Genomic DNA, 21,875 nt, shown 5'->3' with positions numbered 1-21,875 from the left:
GGCTACGCGAGACTTGGAGGACTCCGAGTCCCTTGATGTAGTCAGGGCTTTGAAAATTTACGTGGCCAGAACGGCTAGAGTCAGAAAAACAGAAGCACTGTTTGTCCTATATGCAGCCAACAAGGTTGGCGCCCCTGCTTCAAAGCAGACTATTGTTTGCTGGATCTGTAACACGATTCAGCAGGCACATTCTACGGCTGGATTGCCGTTACCAAAATCGGTCAAGGCCCATTCCACTAGGAAGGTGGGCTCGTCTTGGGCGGCTGCCCGAGGGGTCTCGGCACTACAACTATGCCGAGCTGCTACTTGGTCGGGTTCAAGCACCTTTGCAAAGTTCTATAAGTTTGATACCCTGGCTGAGGAGGACCTCCTGTTTGCTCAATCGGTGCTGCAGAGTCATCCGCACTCTCCCGTCCGTTTGGGAGCTTTGGTATAATCCCCATGGTCCTTACGGAGTCCCCAGCATCCTCTAGGACGTAAGAGAAAATAAGATTTTAAATCTACCGTTAAATCTTTTTCTCGTAGTCGGTAGAGGATGCTGGGCGCCCGTCCCAAGTACGGACGACTTCTGCAAGACTTGTATATAGTTTTGCTTACATAAGGGTTATGTTATAGTTTTCATCGGTCTTGGACTGATGCTATGTTGTTTTCATACTATTAACTGGTTAGTTTATCACAAGTTATACGGTGTGATTGGTGTGGCTGGTATGAATCTTGCCCTTGGATTAACAAAAATCCTTTCCTCGTACTGTCCATCTCCTCTGGGCACAGTTTCTCTAACTGAGGTCTGGAGGAGGGGCATAGAGGGAGGAGCCAGTGCACACCCATACCTAAAGTCTTTCTTGAGGTGCCCATGTCTCCTGCGGAGCCCGTTTATCCGCATGGTCCTTACGGAGTCCCCAGCATCCTCTACAGACTACGAGAAAAAGATTTACCGGTAGGTTTAAAATCTTATTTTATATTACATTTTATCAATACATTAATCAGTATAACATATATATATATTTTTGTTGTGTTCACCTTGACAAAGGGGTGGTTGCACCCCGAAACGTTGGACCGTTTTTATCACTATGGAATAAACACCTTTGCTTAAAAGTTTCATGGAAAATTCCCTGAGTGCCGCTGCATGCTAGGAGACGTCTTGTATGTATGTATGTATATATGTATGTATATATATATATGTATGTATGTGTATATATATATATATATATATATATATATATATATATATATATATATATATATATATATAATTTATAATTATATTATTATATTATATTAAAATTTTTTAAACAGCTCACCTTGTTTAGAGGTGTGGCCGGTCTCCAGATGTGGTGTTGCCAGCAGCAGCATTGGAATTGGTTTCCCCTAACCATTTGAGAGTTTGAAAATAGACCACATCTTGTGCAGTGTATCAGGGCCGTAACTGGGGATGGGGCACCACACATGGCGCTGCTGGCAGCACTTGTCAATTATCTGTTTTAATTACATTCCCTTGCAGCTACCAGGCTTTCTCTGGGATCAGTTTTGTTTTCCCCACGTGTCATGCGCCTTATGTCCCTATTGGAAAAATGAAGGGGGGCGGGGGGGGGCGCCAATTCTCTTTCTGGCACAGGGCACCAAAAAGTCTAGTTACGGCTCTGTAATGTATAATTCAAGTACACAGTCTGGAACATGGTCCCTAGAGGAGGAGAAGGTGGGGCCCGTGCAGTTGGGGCCCACCGGGGGGGGTTGTCCTTGAGCCCATGTGGGCCGGTCCACCCCGCGTGTAATGCACGTTTTTTCCGCTCCAGCAATTTTTTAAATAGTAACTCCAAGTCTGCAGTTGCATGTTACGTGAATTAATGCATGAGTGGGTATCACAAGAACCAGCGTATCATCTAAAATTGGATGCACACTGCAATCTTCAGTTCATTACATTAACCTTCTCAATGGGATATTTCCACACAAACTTCATACACCGATGCACAGGATATCTCCCCTAATGCGCGTTCATGTAATGCAACACCTTCCTAGCATCATACCAGATTCTTAATTACCATGGTTTCCTATTCAGTGTCACAGAATATTCTTCTCTCCAACATACCTGTAACAAAAATACACCTTTCACATTTACAATAATGTATCTCCTATATACAGATATATTAATGTGCACAGCACCCAGAATAGGCGCTGGCAACACCAGACATTATACTTTTCCAACGCTGCAGTGCTATACTTAGAATTTAAGCATTTGAAAGGTCCACTTCAAAACTTTAAACATTTCCATTCATATTTACACTCTGCACACATTGCTGCTGCTCCACACATTACATATACACTTATATTCATTTATACTCACAGAGCATTGAGCTGAGCTCTCAACCCATTCACCACCACAGCAATAGACATTGTGGGTAATTCCATTCTAGGCGAATGGTTTGAATTGCCGTTGCCGCAGCATTTTTAACACCGGCAATGGCACCGCATTTCACACCTTTCGCCTGGCTGGATTTGCGCAAAAGTGCTTGCTACCCTATGGGGTAGCGAATACTTTTGTGCGAGATTGGGCTGGCCTAAAGTGATTTGACCGGGAAGATGTCTTCACCCATAATTGAATTTCCTCTATTAACTCTGGCTGTTGCCTACGAGTAGGACAGGAAGAGTATATTACATTCCAGCTGTACATAAGCCGGACAGTGTTGTGATTTACATGATGACTTATCTTATGCGGTAGTTTGACTGCGCCTGTCAACACCAGCTTTTTTTTTTTTGGTAATTTAAGTGCTCTGACTTCTGTCTTCATGAGTAACTCTGTTTTTAGTGTTAATATGTTATTTATGCTCCTCCAAAACTGTGGTCTTGCTTGTTTCAATAGGTTCAGGGTTTATATTCCGTTAAGAAGCAATGGGGTCAATTTATTTAGACGCTAGTTTGCATCATAAAACTGGCATACATCGTGTGAACATGCGCATCTGAGAAATGGCAGGTTTAATTAGATATGCCAATTCGCGGGACTTGTGATGAGGTTGCGTGACGTTTCTACATTTAAAAAAAAACAAAAAACTTCGCACTCCTCCTTCCTTCTTAATAAACATACCTTATTTAATTTTTAAAGTCTTCCCAGCATTTTCGGCTACAGAGAAACTTGTATCATGTGATATTTTATATTTTCTTCCCAGTGTTTTTGTACAAGTTGGGAAAAAAAAACACTTGGTAACTCCCATCTACAAGTTAAGAATTCCCAGTTCCATCAACGCAACATCTGTCCCTCATCTTTTAACCCATTGTTCAGCATTTTAGGTAAAATCACCAGAAAAATATTACACATCCTTTATTGCCCAGTTTATACAATTTGAACCCCTCCAAGTCCATGATCATTCATTAGGAGGGGTGAACCAGAGGTTTTACACTGATTTTTTTTTTTTTTTACGTATAAAAGAAGATTTCACTACAGTACCTTTTCTGGGGATTGCGAACCAAGAATAAAAAAAATGGCAAATTTGCTGGAAAAATGCAATGTGAGATTGGAATTGAATTACAAATGCAATGCAAATTCGCTGTGATTAGTTAAAATTCATGTTTGTACGAAAATACGATTGGTGTTTTCTATGCTACAGAACTGCTAATGTTAGCAAGTGAAGTGGCCGCCCAGAAATGAAAAGAGACGCCCACCGAAGCCATCGTAAACTCATTTGCATATAGATTAGCGGACTATGCGCAATTACGGAAAACATCGACGCTAAGGGTTGGTTTTTACCGCTACGCATACTAGTCACGGGAGTTGCAGCTCAGATGCCATATATTTCCACATACAATCACGCAGCCATCAGAATATTCACGCCCAGAAAACGGCCATGACACGCCTGCGTTTTCCCAAACATTCCCCTCAAAATCCCGGCTAACACCTCCAAACAGCCACTTCCTGTCAATCGCTCTGCAACAAAGTTATCAGTGTGAGTGGGGTCACAGTGGCACCCTCGGGCATTGTGATTGCAGCACGTGCGCAGATTGCTGATAGTTGCTCCGTTGTGTGATCATCGCTCATTGCGTGCAAACATGAATTAGGCACAGAGAATGGTTCACAGAACCCGACTTGCTTGATCCTAATTAAATCAACCCCTATATGTCGTAAATAAGCTACTTTTTAATATGAAATGTATATAGCACACCTCTGTAGTCGCAACGATTTATTTTTCATGTCAACTCACACATCCTCCTTTCTGTCTTTCAGATGTTCCTGTAGTGCGCTCACCATGCAGAGAGAGCACGTTGCTGGGAAGTATATCCGGACATCTTAGCCCACTTGAAACAGGAGGTAGTCTTAGTCTTGGATGCCCTGAACAACGTTTGTCGATCTACTGGCTCTCTGTTGATGCTGTAGACCATCTTCAGCCTGAGAAGGTTTCCCTGCAGACTATAAAATAGTATTAGGTTTTTTTTATTTTGTTTTGTTTTTTGCCACCTATCATCAAATTGACCAACATGTCTACCTCCTCGCTACGCCGCCAGATGAAAAACATCGTCCACAACTACTCCGAAGCTGAAATCAAAGTGAGAGAGGCTACATCAAATGATCCTTGGGGCCCGTCCAGCTCTCTCATGTCCGAGATTGCAGATCTCACCTACAATGTGGTGGCATTCTCCGAAATCATGAGTATGATTTGGAAGCGACTTAATGACCATGGGAAAAACTGGAGACATGTCTATAAAGTAAGATAATATACTCCTGACACTAAAGACTTAGACCAAAGAGCAGGAACCATTTGTCCAGATTCAGTATGATTTTCCGGCGGACGGGATGCTGGCTCTCAGTATCCCGACAGCGGCATCCCGCCCGCCAGAATGCCGGCAGCGGGGCAAGCGCAAAGAGTCCCCTTGCGGGCTCTCCACAGGATCTAGTCCCACTCTATGGGTGTCGTGAACATCCACGAGTGGGAATAGTCCTGTTGCGCCGGCATTCCAGCTGGCGGCAGTATTGGCTGTCGAGATTCTGGTATCTGTATCCTGACCACCGGGATCTCTACAGCCGACACATTAACCGCATCCTATTTGTCCATTGGACCTTATTCCGAGTTGATCGTTCACTAGCTGTTTTTAGCAGCCGTGTAAACGCATAGTCGCCGACCACGGGGGAGTGTATTTTCGCTGTGCAAGTGTGCGAATGCCTGTGCAGCCGAGCTTTGCAAAAACATTTTGTGCAGTTTCAGAGTAGTTCTAGACTTACTCAGCCCTTGCGATCACTTCAGTCTTTTTGGTGCCGGAATTGATGTCGCACACCCGCCCTCCAAACGCCCGGACACGCCTGCATTTTCCCTACTACTCCCAGAAAACTGTCAGTTGACGCCCATAGACGCCCTCTTTCTGTCAGTCTTCTTGCGATCAGCTGTGCATATGGATTCGTCAAATCCATAGCTCAGCAACGATCCGCATTGTACCCATACGACGCACGTGCGCATTGCGGCGCTTACACATGCGCAGTAGAGACCTGATTGCAGCGCAGCAAAAATAGCCAGCGTGCGATCAACTCTGAATGACCCCCATTGTGCAGTATAGCCATCCTCCATAGCCATACCTTCTAACTGCTGCTGAACAGGGGAACGGACATAAAGCTGATGTGGTTATGTTGTATTGTGACTTTGACTCTTGTGAACTATATTTAGTTTAGGAACCAAAACACAAGCATTCAGTAGCACTGAGAGGAAATGACTGTATTGAGTGATTGTTCACTTACTGTATGTTATTGGTAAAGTTCTGTAACCACAATGCTTAGAGTTCTGTGATGACAAATTATTGAGCAGAAACGTTACAAATGAATGTTAGACTCAGTTACTGTTATCTTGGGGGTTTTTTTGTGCTTTTTATTGTCACTTTTGTAGGTCAAAGTATAAATACTTTGGTGTAAAAGTCAGTATATCATTCTATATTATTACTTGTGAAGAATCGCAAGTGCTGCACATAAATAGCTGTAGCCAATCACAGAACAAATCTAGACAAGGAATTCTATTACTGTACCTCTGCCAACCAGAATTCTTGTTGGATATAGTTGGGATCTCTGCCTGGGCGTGGATCATAGGGTCGACAGTAACTAAGGTCAACAGTCGTTAGGTCGACCACTATTGGTCGACAGTGACTAGGTCAAGACCTGAAATAGGTAGACTTGAACAAGGTCATCATGGAAAAAGGTCGTTACGCGTTTTTAAATTTTTTTTTGGTGTTTCCTTCGTAAAGTAATCGGGAACCCCAATTAGTGCACTGTGTCTCCTCGCATGGCGAGCGAAGCAAGGTCCCTCACTCCGCTACCGCTGCGCACGGCACAGGTTACTATTCCCAATCGTAGTCCACTTGGATCGTAAAGTAGAAAAAGTAAAAAGAAAAACTCATGTCGACCTAGTGACCATGTCGTCCTAATGCATGTCAACCAATAGTGGTCGACCTAATGAGTGTCAACCTAAGTGCTGTGGACCTAAAGACCAGATCCCCTCTGCCTAGTAACCTCATGTCCTCATTCTGCACTCAAATTCCTCGTGTCCACCCACTCCATCCCCGGATCTGTAACTTCCAACCTAATGCATAAACCATGCCTCCATATTCATGTCAGTCACCCCTACATCTTCTCTGCCGGTGTCAGTCACTCCTACATCATCTTCTCTGCCGGTGTCAGTCACCCCTACATCATCTTCTCTGCCGGACTCCGTCACCCCTACATCTTCTCTGCCGGACTCCGTCACCCCTACAGTATCTTTTTGCTATCCTGTCTATTAGTTGATTGTGTATAATAACCATCCTTTAATGGTGCCATCTAACATGAAACGTTTTTCCAGCTGGAAAACATTTGTGGTTTTAGCTTCATGTTGACACTTTTCAGTGAGCAGTGAATGGACATCTCCTTTCACATGATAGTGATTAGATAAGCTATTTAAATGCAGCATACACAATGTTTTCTAGGCATAGGGGGGAATTCCATTGTTCACGAAAATGTTTAGCACAAAAAAAGTCGAGATTTTTGCCCAATGGTGGTTTTCAGGCAGTTCAGTTCTGGGCTGTTGTGTTTTTTTCGGACTTAAAATGACCCCTGATCCATCCCAGATCGATGTATTTTCTCGGCCGCAATCGCAAAACTGGGTCAGTTATCAGGGATTTTGTTTCACCTGCCTCTGTGCAGATATAGCTAAGAAAAAATCTCCAATGTTTTTGGGGCTAATTGGATAGCCCCCCGTAGATCAATTAGCCACGGTAACTGAATTCCCCTCCATAGTCTCTTCTGAGAGCTGTAAATGCTAGACCTACCTTGAAACTCTATCCCTCAATGCATCCACTGGTTACCTCCCCTAGGGGGAGTTGGGATGCGGTCAACATCCCGCTGGACGGGATCCCGGCGGTCGAAATACCGACGCCGGAATCCCGACCACCACAATCCCGACATATTCTCCCTCCGTGGGTGTCCACGACACCCATAGAGGGAGAATATAATAGTGTGCCGAGCGAAGCGAGCCCGCAAGGGGCTGCGTTCCGCTCGCCACCCCTGTCGGGATTGTGTGGTCGGGATTCCGGCGTCGGTATTTCGACCGCCGGGATCCCGTCCAGCGGGATTACGTACTGATCCCGGGGAGTTGTATCAAACCTTCTAAAGAGTGGAGCATTTGCCAATTACAGTCCAGGTTTTAAGTATATCCATGCTTGAGCACAGATGACCTAATTAGTAAACTTGAATTAACCATCTAGACTCAAGCATGGATATCTTTAAGACCTGGACTGTAATAGTGAAAAGTTTGGGAACCTGATAAAGTACCAATCAACGTCTACCTATCATTTTATAGGATGTACCTGATAAATACTAGCTAGAAGCTGATTGGTTTCTATGGGCAGCTTGTACCCTCATTAGAAAGTTTGTTTCATTTCCCTGATAGTGCTTACTCTTGGGTATCTTCAGATCATGTGGCCAGTAATCATTGTAACGACCCCATCATTGTAGTTGTTGACGTGTGTAGAACATAGATCTGGTTAATGTATCAATCCATCTTCTAGTTTTACCGAGTGTTGGTATATTATGACATCTTAGTGTTGGCTAAATGATTACTATATACTGCCCTGTTTACTGTATGCCACGAACACCTGTCGTTTTGTTTTTCTTTTCTTTTGCCAGCTGTCATTTTGCTTACAAAAAAAGTCTCGTGAATATACCATGGAAATGTATTTGCTGAATACTGTTCATCTGCTGCTTTCAAGGACATGCATATTATATTTTCTACATTGTATTCCATAAAAAAAAAAAAAAAAAAATCTGTTTATGTTCTTTGCAGGCTATGACTCTAATGGAATATTTAATCAAGACTGGCTCAGAGCGGGTAGCACAACAGTGCAAAGAAAACATATATGCTATTCAGACATTGAAAGATTTCCAGTATGTGGATAGAGATGGGAAAGATCAAGGGGTGAATGTCCGAGAGAAGGCGAAACAGTTAGTGTCTCTACTGAAGGATGACGAGCGGCTTAAGGAAGAACGAGCACATGCCCTAAAGACTAAAGAGAAGCTAGCACAGACCTCTACATGTACGTACAAGTAAATGTATTCTTCACGCCATTGGTTTAATCTCTGGAGATGTCATGTAAAGCATAGATGAGTCTGCTGTCATTACTCTCTCAGGCAGGGAATTCCAAACTCGTATTGTCCTGTGAAAAAACCTTTTCGCCTCAATGTTCGGAAACTCCTCTCCTCTAACCTAAGCAAGTGACCACGTGTTCTCTGTGCTGATCTTATAGAAAACAGGTCCCTCCCAAGCTCTGTGTATTGACTCCTTATATATTTGTAGATGTTGATCATGTCCCCTCTTAGTCTCTTCTTCTCCAATGTAAACCTGCCTAGCCTTGCAAGCCTTTCCTCGTATTCCAGCGAATTTGAACGTAACCGAGGATTCCATTACAGGCGTAGGGAAGTGTGTATATTTTTTCCTCTGTAATGGCATGCCTGTGTCACAGCAATAGTGACTTGTTCTGACGGATATTTTAAATCCATGGTCTTTGCACCCGATGCTTTTTTGGATTTCCGTTAAACATTGCTTTAAATCTGTAAACGCGCGTGCCCGTAGAATGACTGCACGTATACAGTATGTGTGAGTCTGACTTGTAGGTCTGCCTCCTCATGTAGGCTGCGTTCAGTAAGGGGGTGTTTGCAGGATTGCGTATACGTGCAGAATGGCATAGAGATGCAGACACTCCTGTAAAAGCCACATCAATTGTAGTGCAATGCATGATGTGAATGGTGCCTGAAGTCTCCACAGCTTTTGATTGGCTGATTGCAAATTCATCTCTGAAGCTGATAGGTTGTTTTTTTATTTTTCATTCTTCATGCCTGTGTTCTGATTCGATTCATGAGAAATCATATTATTTAGGGAGCCATTCGCAGTTTCACTATACCTGCTCTGTGTACATAAGTGTGTATGGTTTAATCTGAGCAAAATAAGTTGTTGAAAACATTGGTGTTCATGTTTCATATAATGTGTTTGCCCCAGCATATGGGCCTCAATACACTTTCTGCACATGTCTTGAGGGCCCCATACACTAGAGCCATATATCAGATGAAATCGGGCATTTTGGAGGTGTTTCCGATCCGATGCGCGTTCCCGTGAGGATCGGATCCTCCAGATTGAATGTGCTGCACATTCAATCGGGTCCGACCTGGGGGCATGGCTGGGATCGGCCAAAATACATTGTATGCAAAAGGACAGCATACACTATATCTTGGCTGCCCTCCGGGAGGCTGCCGGGGTGATCGCCTGTGACATGTGGTCGCATAAGTGTATGGAGCCCTTTAGTGTTCCAAATGGTTTTCTTGCAAGTAATGTATGCTGCAGCTGTGTATCCTGGGATATTATGCATATGGGTGGTCATTCCGAGTTGATCGCTCGCTAGCAGTTTTTAGCAGCCGTGCAAACGCTAAGCCGCCGCCGCCGCCCTCTGGGAGTGTATCTTGGCAGAAGTGCGAACGATTGCCTCGCAGAACGCTACAAAAAAATATTGTGCCGTTTCAGAGTAGCTTCAGACCTACTCAGCGCTTGCGATCACTTCAGAGCATTCAGTTCCGGATTTGACGTCACAAACACGTCCTGCGTTCGCCCAGCCAGCGTTTTTTCGAGCACTCTCTGAAAACGGTCAGTTGACACCCAGAAACACCCACTTCATGTCAATCACTCTGCGGCGGCCATTGCGCCTGAAAAGCTTCGCTAGACCTTGTGTGAAAATACATCGGCCGTTGTGAAAGGAAGTCGCGCGTGCGCACTGCACCGTATGCGCATAAGTGCCTTTTTTTTTTACTTAATCGCAGCGCAGCGAACATTTTCAGCTAGCGATCAACTCTAAATGACCCCCATGGTTAGTCCCATGATGCTGTAAACCAAAGTTTCGCATTTTCCCTATTTGTGTGTGTGTATATGTATGTATATGTGTGTGTGTGTATGTATGTATGTATGTGTGTATATGTATATATATATGTATATATATATATATATATATATATATATATATATATATATACATATAATATATATATAAAATATATATATATATATATATATATATATATTTCTCTAACGTCCTAGTGGATGCTGGGACTCCGTCAGGACCATGGGGAATAGCGGGCTCCGCAGGAGACAGGGCACATCTAAAAAAGCTTTTAGGTCACATGGTGCGTACTGGCTCCTCCCCCTATGACCCTCCTCCAAGCCTCAGTTAGGTTTTTGTGCCCGTCCGAGAGGGTGCAATCTAGGTGGCTCTCCTAAAGAGCTGTTTAGAAAAGTTTTTTTTTAGGTTTCAATCTCAGTGATTCCTGCTGGCAACAGGATCACTGCATCGAGGGACTTAGGGGAGAGATTTCCAACTCACCTGCGTGCAGGATGGATTGGAGTCTTAGGCTACTGGACACTTAGCTCCAGAGGGAGTCGGAACACAGGTCAGCCTGGGGTTCGTCCCGGAGCCGCGCCGCCGATCCCCCTTACAGACGCTGAAGAGACGGCAGAACGGAGGTCCGGAAAGCAGGCGGCAGAAGACTCCTCAGTCTTCTTGAAGGTAGCGCACAGCACGGCAGCTGTGCGCCATTGTTGTCACACGGCTCACTGACTCAGTCACGGAGGGTGCAGGGCGCTGCTGGGGGCGCCCTGGGCAGCAATATAATTACCTTTAGTGGCAAAATAAATACATCACATATAGCCATTAAGGCTATATGTATGTATTTTAACCCAGGCCAGTTTCTTAAAAACCGGGGAAAAGCCCGCCGAAAAAGGGGCGGAGCTTATTCTCCTCAGCACTCAGCGCCATTTTCCTGCTCAGCTCCGCTGGTGAGGAAGGCTCCCAGGTCTCTCCCCTGCACTGCACTACAGAAACAGGGTAACAAAGAGAAGGGGGGCATAAATTGGCGATATTTATATATTAAGAGCGCATATATAGTAAACAACACCTTCTAGGGTTGTTTATATACATTTATAGCGCTTTTGGTGTGTGCTGGCAAACTCTCCCTCTGTCTCCCCAAAGGGCTAGGGGGTCCTGTCTTCGATTAGAGCATTCCCTGTGTGGCTGCTGTGTGTCGGTACGTGTGTGTCGACATGTATGAGGACGATGTTGGTGTGGAGGCAGAGCAATTGCCGATGATGGTAATGTCACCCCCTAGGGAGTCGACACCGGAATGGATGGCTTTAGTTATGGAATTACGTGATAATGTCAGCACATTACAAAAGTCAGTTGACGAAATAAGACGCCCGGCAAACCAGTTAGTACCGGTTCAGGCGTCTCAGACACCGTCAGGGGCTGTAAAACGTCCTTTACCTCAGTCAGTCGACACGGGTACCGACACAGATGAATCTAGTGTCGACGGTGAAGAAACAAACGTATTTTCCAATAGGGCCACACGTTATATGATCACGGCAATGAAGGAGGCTTTGCAGATCTCTGATACTGCTGGTACCTCAAAAAGGGGTATTATGTGGGGGGTGAAAAAACTACCTGTATTTTTTCCAGAATCAGAGGAATTGAATGACGTGTGTGATGAAGCGTGGGTTAACCCCGATAGAAAACTGCTAATTTCCAAGAAGTTATTGGCATTATACCCTTTCCCACCAGAGGTTAGGGCGCGCTGGGAAACACCCCCTAGGGTGGATAAGGCGCTCACACGTTTATCAAAGCAAGTGGCGTTGCCGTCTCCTGATACGGCCGCCCTCAAGGATCCAGCAGATAGGAGGCTGGAAACTACACTGAAGAGTATATACACACATACTGGTGTTATACTGCGACCGGCAATAGCCTCAGCCTGGATGTGCAGTGCTGGGGTAGTGTGGTTGGATTCTCTGACTGAAAATATTGATACCCTGGATAGGGACAGTATTTTATTGACTCTAGAGCAATTAAAGGATGCTTTCCTTTATATGCGAGATGCTCAGAGGGATGTTTGTACTCTAGCATCAAGAGTAAGCGCGATGTCCATATCTGCCAGAAGAAGTTTATGGACGCGACAGTGGTCAGGTGATGCGGATTCCAAGAGGCATATGGAAGTATTGCCATATAAAGGAGAGGAATTGTTTGGGGTCGGTCTTTCGGACCTGGTGGCCACGGCAACTGCCGGCAAATCCACTTTTTTACCTCAGACCCCCTCCCAACAGAAAAAGACACCGTCTTTTCAGCCGCAGTCCTTTCGCTCCTATAAAAAGCGACCAAAAGGACAGTCTTATCTGCCGCGAGGCAGAGGAAAGGGTAAGAAAGGGCAGCAAGCAGCCCCTGCCCAGGAACAGAAGCCCGCCCCGGCTTCTACAAAGCCATCAGCATGACGCTGGGGCTTTACAAGCGGACTCAGAAACGGTGGGGGGTCGACTCAAGATTTTCAGCAATCAATGGGTTCACTCACAAGTGGACCCGTGGGTCCTGCAGATAGTATCTCAGGGTTACATGCTGGAGTTCGAAAGGTCTCCCCCTCGCCGGTTCCTAAAGTCTGCTTTACCAACGTCTCCCTCAGAAAGGACGTCGGTTTTGGAAGCCATTCACAAGCTGTATTCTCAGCAGGTGATAGTCAAGGTACCCCTCCTACAACAGGGAAAGGGGTATTATTCCACACTATTTGTGGTACCGAAACCGGACGGTTCGGTAAGGCCTATTCTAAATCTGAAATCCTTGAACCTGTACATAAAGAAATTCAAGTTCAAGATGGAGTCACTCAGAGCAGTGATAGCGAATCTGGAAGAAGGAGACTTCATGGTGTCCTTGGACATAAAAGATGCTTATCTACATGTCCCGATTTACCCCTCACACCAAGGGTATCTCAGGTTCGTGATACAAGACTGTCATTATCAGTTTCAAACGCTGCCGTTTGGGTTGTCCACGGCCCCTCGGGTCTTTACCAAGGTAATGACCGAAATGATGGTTCTTCTATGAAGAAAAGGCGTATTAATTATCCCTTACTTGGACGATCTCCTGATAAGGGCAAAGTCCAGAGAACAGCTGGAAGTCGGTGTAGCGCTAACACAAGTAGTGCTTCAGCAACACGGGTGGATTCTAAATCTTCCAAAATCTCAATTGACCCCGACAACACATCTGCTGTTCCTGGGCATGATTCTGGACACGGTTCAGAAAAAGGTATTTCTCCCGGAAGAGAAAGCAAGGGAGTTAGCCGAACTTGTCAAGAACCTCCTAAAACCAGGAACTGTGTCAGTACATCAATGCACAAGAGTCCTGGGAAAGATGGTGGCTTCGTACGAAGCGATTCCATTCGGCAGATTCCATGCACGAACATTTCAGTGGGATCTGCTGGACAAATGGTCCGGATCGCATCTGCACATGCATCAGCGGATAACACTGTCACCGAGAACAAGGTTGTCTCTCCTGTGGTGGTTGCAGACTGCCCATCTGTTAGTGGGCCGCAGATTCGGCATACAGGACTGGGTCCTGGTGACTACGGATGCCAGCCTACGAGGTTGGGGAGCAGTCACAAAGGGAAGAAACTTCCAGGGCGTGTGGTCAAACCTGGAGACGTCTCTTCACATAAATATACTGGAGCTAAGAGCGATCTACAATGCTCTAAGCCTGGCAAAATCGCTGCTTCAGGGTCAGCCGGTGTTGATCCAGTCCGACAACATCACGGCAGTCGCCCACGTAAACCGACAAGGCGGCACGAGAAGCAGGAGTGCAATGGCAGAAGCTGCAAGGATTCTGCGCTGGGCGGAGAATCATGTCGTAGCACTGTCAGCAGTGTTCATCCCGGGAGTGGACAACTGGGAAGCAGATTTCCTCAGCAGACACGACCTTCACCCGGGAGAGTGGGGACTTCATCCAGAAGTTTTCCACATGATTGTGAACCGTTGGGAAAAACCAAAGGTGGACATGATGGCATCTCGCCTCAACAAAAAATTGGACAGGTATTGCGCCAGGTCAAGAGACCCTCAGGCAATAGCTGTGGACGCTCTGGTAACACCATGGGTGTACCAGTCAGTGTATGTGTTCCCTCCTCTGCCTCTCATACCAAAGGTACTGAGAATTATACGGAAAAGAGGAGTAAGAACAATACTGGTAGCTCCGGACTGGCCAAGAAGAACTTGGTATCCGGAACTTCAAGAGATGCTCACGGAGGATCCGTGGCCTCTACCTCTAAGAAGGGATCTGCTTCAGCAGGGACCTTGTATGTTCCAAGACTTACCGCGGCTGCGTTTGACGGCATGGCGGTTGAACGCCGGATTCTAAAAGAGAAGGGCATTCCTGAGGAAGTTATTCCTACTTTAATTAAAGCCAGGAAAGAAGTGACCGCACAACATTATCACCGCATTTGGAGAAAATATGTTGCGTGGTGTGAGGCCAAGAAGGCTCCAACGGAAGAATTTCAATTGGGTCGATTCTTACATTTCCTGCAAGCAGGATTGTCTATGGGCCTCAAATTGGGGTCCATTAAAGTTCAAATTTCGGCCTTATCAATTTTCTTCCAGAAGGAATTGGCGTCAGTGCCTGAAGTACAAACTTTTGTCAAAGGTGTACTACATATACAACCCCCAATAGTGCCTCCAGTGGCACCGTGGGATTTGAACGTGGTTCTAAATTTTCTCAAATCTCATTGGTTTGAGCCTTTAAAATCGGTAGATTTAAAATACCTTACATGGAAGGTAACCATGCTGTTGGCCCTGGCTTCAGCCAGGAGAGTTTCGGAGTTGGCAGCTTTGTCATACAAAAGCCCATATCTGATATTCCATTCGGACAGGGCAGAATTGAGGACACGTCCTCAATTTCTCCCTAAGGTGGTTTCGGCATTTCACTTGAACCAGCCTATTGTGGTGCCTGCGGCTACTAGCGACTTGGAGGACTCCAAGTTACTGGACGTTGTCAGAGCATTAAAAATATATATTTCAAGGACAGCTGGAGTCAGAAAATCTGACTCGTTGTTTACATTGTATGCACCCAACAAGTTGGGTGCTCCTGCGTCTAAACAGACGATTGCACGTTGGATATGTAGTACAATCCAACTTGCACATTCTGTGGCAGGCCTGCCACAGCCTAAATCTGTAAAGGCCCATTCCACAAGGAAAGTGGGCTCATCCTGGGCGGCTGCCCGAGGAGTCTCGGCATTACAACTTTGCCGAGCAGCTACGTGGTCAGTGGAGAACACGTTTGTAAAATTTTACAAATTTGATACTCTGGCTAAAGAGGACCTGGAGTTCTCTCATTCGGTGCTGCAGAGTCATCCGCACTCTCCCGCCCGTTTGGGAGCTTTGGTATAATCCCCATGGTCCTGACGGAGTCCCAGCATCCACTAGGACGTTAGAGAAAATAAGAATTTACTTACCGATAATTCTATTTCTCATAGTCCGTAGTGGATGCTGGGCGCCCATCCCAAGTGCGGATTGTCTGCAATGCTTGTACATAGTTATTGTTACAAAAATCGGGTTATTACTGTTGTTGTGAGCCATCTGTTCAGAGGCTACTTCGTTTGTGTTATCATACTGTTAACTGGGTTCAGATCACAAGTTGTACGGTGTGATTGGTGTGGCTGGTATGAGTCTTACCCGGGATTCAAGATCCTTCCTTATTGTGTACGCTCGTCCGGGCACAGTACCTAACTGAGGCTTGGAGGAGGGTCATAGGGGGAGGAGCCAGTACGCACCATGTGACCTAAAAGCTTTTTTAGATGTGCCCTGTCTCCTGCGGAGCCCGCTATTCCCCATGGTCCTGACGGAGTCCCAGCATCCACTACGGACTATGAGAAATAGAATTATCGGTAAGTAAATTCTTATTTTATATATATATATATATATATATATATATATATATATATATATATATATATATATATATATATATATATATATATACTGAAATAAACGATGTACAGGTTCGCTGATAGTCTATCAATAGTTCATTCACAGTTCACAGGTAGTGGACCTTGTGCTGTTGGCACTGGTGTAATGAACACCGCAGCAATTCCCCAGAGGCTCAGAATCCCTTTGAGCAGAAAGATACCTGGAAAAAGAATTTAGGAGAATGCGCCCATAGTGCAGATCATTTTTTTATTTTATGAATGCATCATTAGACACAAACAGGTAAAAGGTAAGTGTGTTCCCGTACCACATAAGACCCACACTTTGGGCCAGTCACAGAGCATAAAAAACATCCACCAGGCAAACCTCCGCCTCTGTGTACGAACGCCAGGACCATGCACTGCGCCGATACTCTATCTTTTTATTTAACCCTCAGCAAAATATTGTTTTTCACTTTTCATTGTACTGAATCGCTCCTTTTCTGACGGACAATGGATGGGTGTTGATACAATTTTCTTTCCTTAGTGAATAAAGAAAAGTTTTATGTTGCAAAGTTTGTTTTATTTTTATTATAAGCAACATATTAAAATGGACTAGTCCACCCAAAAGTGTGTTCTACAATGCATCTATTTATAGATGCGCAAACGTTTTCATTTTGAATGTTGAACATAGATGTTGACTTGTTCATGATGGACTGATAAGTCACACATCAACATTGGGTCACCAGTTTGGTTGGCTGGGAAGCCCACTCTTTGATACACCACTGTGTTGGACATCGTAATAATACATTTAAGCATATTTTGGTGCGTCTCCTGCTTCAGGGATTAACGAGCCAGTGCGGTGGTAGAATATGTTATGAATTTTAAACTTGTAAATGCCACCCGCATTGCAATACACGCATGTATAATTCATAATGTCATAGTCCAGGGGAACTAATGAAGCTGTTCGGTCCCGTTTGTAAAGCGTGATCAGTTTGACTTGTTAGTTCATGTTTTTTCTTTTCCTTTTGATGTCGACCCGTTATGTTTTGACATCCTCTGCCTCAGCCCCATAGTGAGGACTGTATTGGGTCCATGGGGGGTCATTCCGAGTTGTTCGCTCTTTGCCGATTTTCGCTATACTGCGATTAGTCGCTTACTGCGCATGCACAAGGTTCGCAGAGCGCATGCGCTTAGTTATTTTACACAATAGTTAGGTATTTTACTCACGGCATAACAAAGCTTTTTCATCGCTGTGCTGATCGTAGTGTGATTGACAGGAAGTGGGTGTTTCTGGGCAGAAACTGGGCTTTTTATGGGAGTGTGCGGAAAAACGTAGGCGTTCGAGTTGCAAAACGCGGGAGTGGCTGGAGAAACGGGGGAGTGGTTGGGCGAACGCTGGGTGTGTTTGTGACGTCAAACCAGGAACGAAAAGGACTGAGCTGGTCGCAATGGCGGAGTAAGTCTGGAGCTACTCAAACTGCTAAGAAATTTCTATTCGCAATTCTGCTAATCTTTCGTTCGCAATTCTGTCAAGCTAAGATACACTCCCAGAGGGCGGCGGCTTAGCGTGTGCAATGCTGCTAAAAGCAGCTAGCGAGCGAACAACTCGAAATCACCCCCATGGTTGGGTGAGATACTGTAGGTTTGTGGACAGAATAGAAAGCTCCCTTATCCATTTCCTGCTTGCTGCCGTAGACAGAGTTTCTCAGTTATTCTATTGTCTACACGTTTTCGCAGAGGAAGCATAGAAGAAACGACTTCCTAAGACAAGTTACCATCCTTCCCCTTATGTTAATGATGAGTTTATTTTCTATATCTCAGAAAAATGGATTACATATCAATAGTGCTGGAAGAGGAAATGTTGGCTTGCAAAACAAAGATGCCGCATTTCACCCATATCTTTAAGCCTACATACATGTTCATAATGTGATCACATGGGGTGGCATAGCTTATATTATAAGCCACTGTGTGCTAGAATTGCCTCTACGTATACAGAGATTCCTCCTTACTGATGTCGGGTGCAGCAAACACATTTGAAGGTTCACTAACCCTACGCCTACTATAACCACTTAACAGAAATTGTCAGGTTTTTTATAATTGAATTAGGTGAAGAACGTTTATTTAAAGTGTATCCAATACAGTTACAAAAACAAAACAAAACACTTTTTTAATAAACATTGGTACATAAATTTTGATGGTCGGAACATTGCGACCATTGATGGTCCAAACCATGCAACTTCAGTTTCCCAGTGCGTGATCTTCTCTGCAGCCTCCGGGGACTCCACAGGTATGGCGAGAGGCTGACCGATCGGCTGCATGGCCGGCACTGGGGGGAGGGAACCAAGAAGGTCCCTCTGACAGCGGCGATTACAGGAACCTGCAGCCGCACAGTGAGCTTTCTGACAGGTCGTATCAGATGCGACCATGTCAGGGAAAGCCCAGCCTAGTGTGGTCACATCTGATGTGACCATGCCAGGCAAGAGATTAAAAGCCCTAATGTTGGAATTTTAGCTTCAAGTCTTGTGTTGCTTCTTGTGCGTTATACGCTTTGCCACAGCCTTGCACAAGCACAAAAGCAAACTACAGTACATTTGTAACTTCTGCAAATTTTCCTTTCATGATTTAAGGAGAGCCCATCCTCTGGTGCCCCTTACTCTGTGCTGTTGGGCTCATGATTATGTCGGGCCCCACACTTAAGTATGCTGCACGCACAGCTCTTTCTGCCCTGCTCTCAACAACACACAGCACTGTTTCATGCTACTCTGGGCAGTGGCCCCAGATCTGTAACTATTGCTGGTAGGATCTCTCTAATGTGTTGGGTATGAAATGTTGGAGGTTGGATGCCGGCGCTCACATGACCGACCTTGGCATTCCAACAGTGAGAATCCAGACACTGGACGGTGGTAAGTATTTTACCACTCTCCCCTGCTCTACTGTAACCTTCCTGGGGTGTTGGCTAGGGCATACCCTACCTCACATCCCGACAGTCGCCTTCGGGATGTCAGCTGTTGGTGTCCCGGCGCCTGTCTCCTGAGGGGTTTTGGGATTCTGGTGTCTGTCACATGACCACCGCGTTTCTGTCAACCATAATTTTTCGAGAAGTCTTCTCCATTTTTTTTTTTTTTTTTTTTGCTTAAATCAAACTTAAATTCCACTAGGAATTTCTCTAGCATCCATAAGGGATATTGGGGACAGATTAGTACGATGGGATATAGACGGGTCCAAAGGAGCCAGTGCACTTTAAATTTCTTCAACTGGGTGTGCTGGCTCCTCCCCGCTGTGCCCCCTCCTACAGGCGGTTTAGAAAAAAAAGTGCCCTCAGGAGCGGATGCACACTCTACAAGCTCCAGAATTTTTCTTCAATTTCTTTTAAACTTTTGTTTATTTCCGTATGCTGTTTGGGTAACCGCATACCTGCGCCGTGGGAGTTTGGGGGGTCACCGGTCTCGTGCGGTGCAGAGCTGCTTCCCCGCTGCAGGACAACTGTCCTAGGGGGCTGTTTGTTCAGCTGGGCATGGCGCCTTGGCTGTCACAGCGGCAGCATGCCGCACACCCCTAACGCTGCCTGAAGGTGATCGTCAGTGGTGAGTTCACTCCAGGGACCCCGCTAGGGGTGTCCCCCGGTTCACTCTGCGGCAGAAGCGTGGGTGAGGGTTACAAGCTGGAGTTCAACGGTGCTCCTCCTCAACGATTTTTCAAATCAAGCTTGCCAGCTTTGGAAAACATGCGTGTTACGCTCCTCCTGGCCATTGGCAAGTAGGTCCAGTCCCAGGTCGTTGTTCCAGTACCCCTGCAACAGCAAGGCCAAGGTTTCTACTCCAGTCTGTCTGTCTGTAGTGCCAAAACCAGATTGGTCTGTGAGACCAATTTTGAATATGAAGTCCTTGAATCCTTACCTGAAGGTTTTCAAATTCAAGATGGAATCTTTAAGAGCGGTGATCGCAGGCCTGGAACCACAGGAATTCCTGGTGTCCCTGGATATCAGTGACGCTTACCTCCATATCCCAATTTGGCCTCTTCATCAGGCCTATCTGCAGTTCGCCCTGCTGAGCGATCACTACCAGTTCCAGGCGTTACCCTTTGGCCTGTCTACAGCTCCGAGGGTGTTCACGAAGGTAATGGCAGAAATGATGTTTCAGCTCAGAGTCCAGTGGGTCAATATAGTCCCTTACCTGGACGATCTCCTGATTTAAAGCGAGTTCCAGGGAGCTTCTACTGCTCCATATAGATCACATTGTCCAACTTCTGCAGATTAAGGATCCATCCGTGGTGAGACAGAAGTCCCATCTGGAGCCTTCTCGGCGGCTCCTGTTTCTGGGCATGCTACTGGATACTGTAGCATAGAGTGTTCCTCCCAGAGGACAAAGTGAGAACACTTCAAGAAATGGTTCTCCGACCTGCTCGAGTATCCATTCATCTTTGCATAAAACTGTTGGGAAAGATGGTGGCCTCATACGAGGCAATACAGTTCAGAAGGTTCCATGCCAGAACCTTCCAATTGGACATCCTGAACAAATGGTCCAGTTCACACCTTCAGATGCACCGGATGATTCATCTGTCACCCCAGGCCAGGATTGCACTCCTGTGGTGGCTACAGTCTTCCAACCTGCTGGAGGGTCGACTCTTTGGAATTCAGGATTGGATCCTCCTCACGACAGATGGAAGTCTGAGAGGATGGGGAGCTTTTCACCCAAGGGGCGCAGTTCCAGGGCTGGTGATCTGCCCAAGAGGCCCTACTTCCGATCAATATCCTGGAATTTCTGGCTATCTACAATATTCTGATTCAGGCCTCCCCTCTACTCCGGAATCAGGCGATCCAGGTTCTGTCGAACAACGCCACTGCGGTGGCGTACAACAATCGACAAGGAGAGACAAAAAGCAGGGCCAGCATGCGAGAAGTGTCAAGAATACTCCTCTGGGCGGAAAGAAATGCAAGAGCGCTGTCTGCAATCTTGGTTCCTAGTGTGGACAACTGGGAACTGTACTTCCTGAGTCGCCACGATATCCACCCAGGGGAATGGGGACTACACCCTCAGGTTTTTTCAACAGGTCATCGACAGGTGGGGATGCCCACAGATCGACATGATGGCGTCTCGCCTCAACAAGAAGATTTGCTGCTATTGCTCGTGGACCAGAGACCCTCAGGCGAGCACAGTGGATACGCTGACGTCGCCTTGGCCTTACCAGCTGGTCTACCTATTTTCTCTGATTCCGCTGATCCCAAGGGTGCTCAAGCGGATCAGACATCAAGAGGTGCAAGCAATCTTGACTGACCCAGATTGGCCCCGAAGAGCGTAGTATGCGGCTCTTCTGGACATGTCTTTGGAAGAACCCTGGCCTCTGCCACTAAGAAGGGATCTTCTTCAGAAAGAACCGTTCGCCTACCCAGACTTGCGGCGGCTTCGTTTGACGGCATGGAAGTTAAGCGGAACATCCTAACTCATAAAGAGCATTTCCAATAAAGTCATTGCCACTATGGTGCAAGCCAGAAAACCTGTGACGTCCAAAACACTATCATTATATCTGGCGGAGATATGTCTCTTGGTGCGAGGAACGCACATATCAATCTGCAGACTTCCACTTGGGAAGATTCCTTCGTTTCCTGCAGGCTGGGGTGGATAAGGGCTTACATCTTGCA

At 45.8% G+C, this 21,875-nt stretch overlaps 1 protein-coding gene across 7 annotated transcripts in view; it reads left to right on the top strand.

The window, feature by feature from the left end:
• EPN1 (epsin 1) overlaps positions 1–21,875 on the top strand; it is a 237,911-nt gene that overhangs the window by 83,780 nt on the left and 132,256 nt on the right. For all 7 annotated transcript variants that reach the window (XM_063942702.1, XM_063942704.1, XM_063942701.1 and 4 more), the window contains exons 3-4: positions 4,214–4,692; positions 8,283–8,532. In XM_063942702.1, the coding sequence (XP_063798772.1) occupies positions 4,465–4,692; positions 8,283–8,532 (478 nt within the window). In that variant the 5' untranslated portion in view covers positions 4,214–4,464. The remainder of the gene's footprint in view (positions 1–4,213; positions 4,693–8,282; positions 8,533–21,875) is intronic.

This window comes from Pseudophryne corroboree, chromosome 10, assembly GCF_028390025.1.
Source record: "Pseudophryne corroboree isolate aPseCor3 chromosome 10, aPseCor3.hap2, whole genome shotgun sequence".
Classification (NCBI taxonomy): Eukaryota; Metazoa; Chordata; class Amphibia; order Anura; family Myobatrachidae; genus Pseudophryne; species Pseudophryne corroboree.
This window is presented reverse-complemented; position numbering and strand designations above follow the sequence as displayed.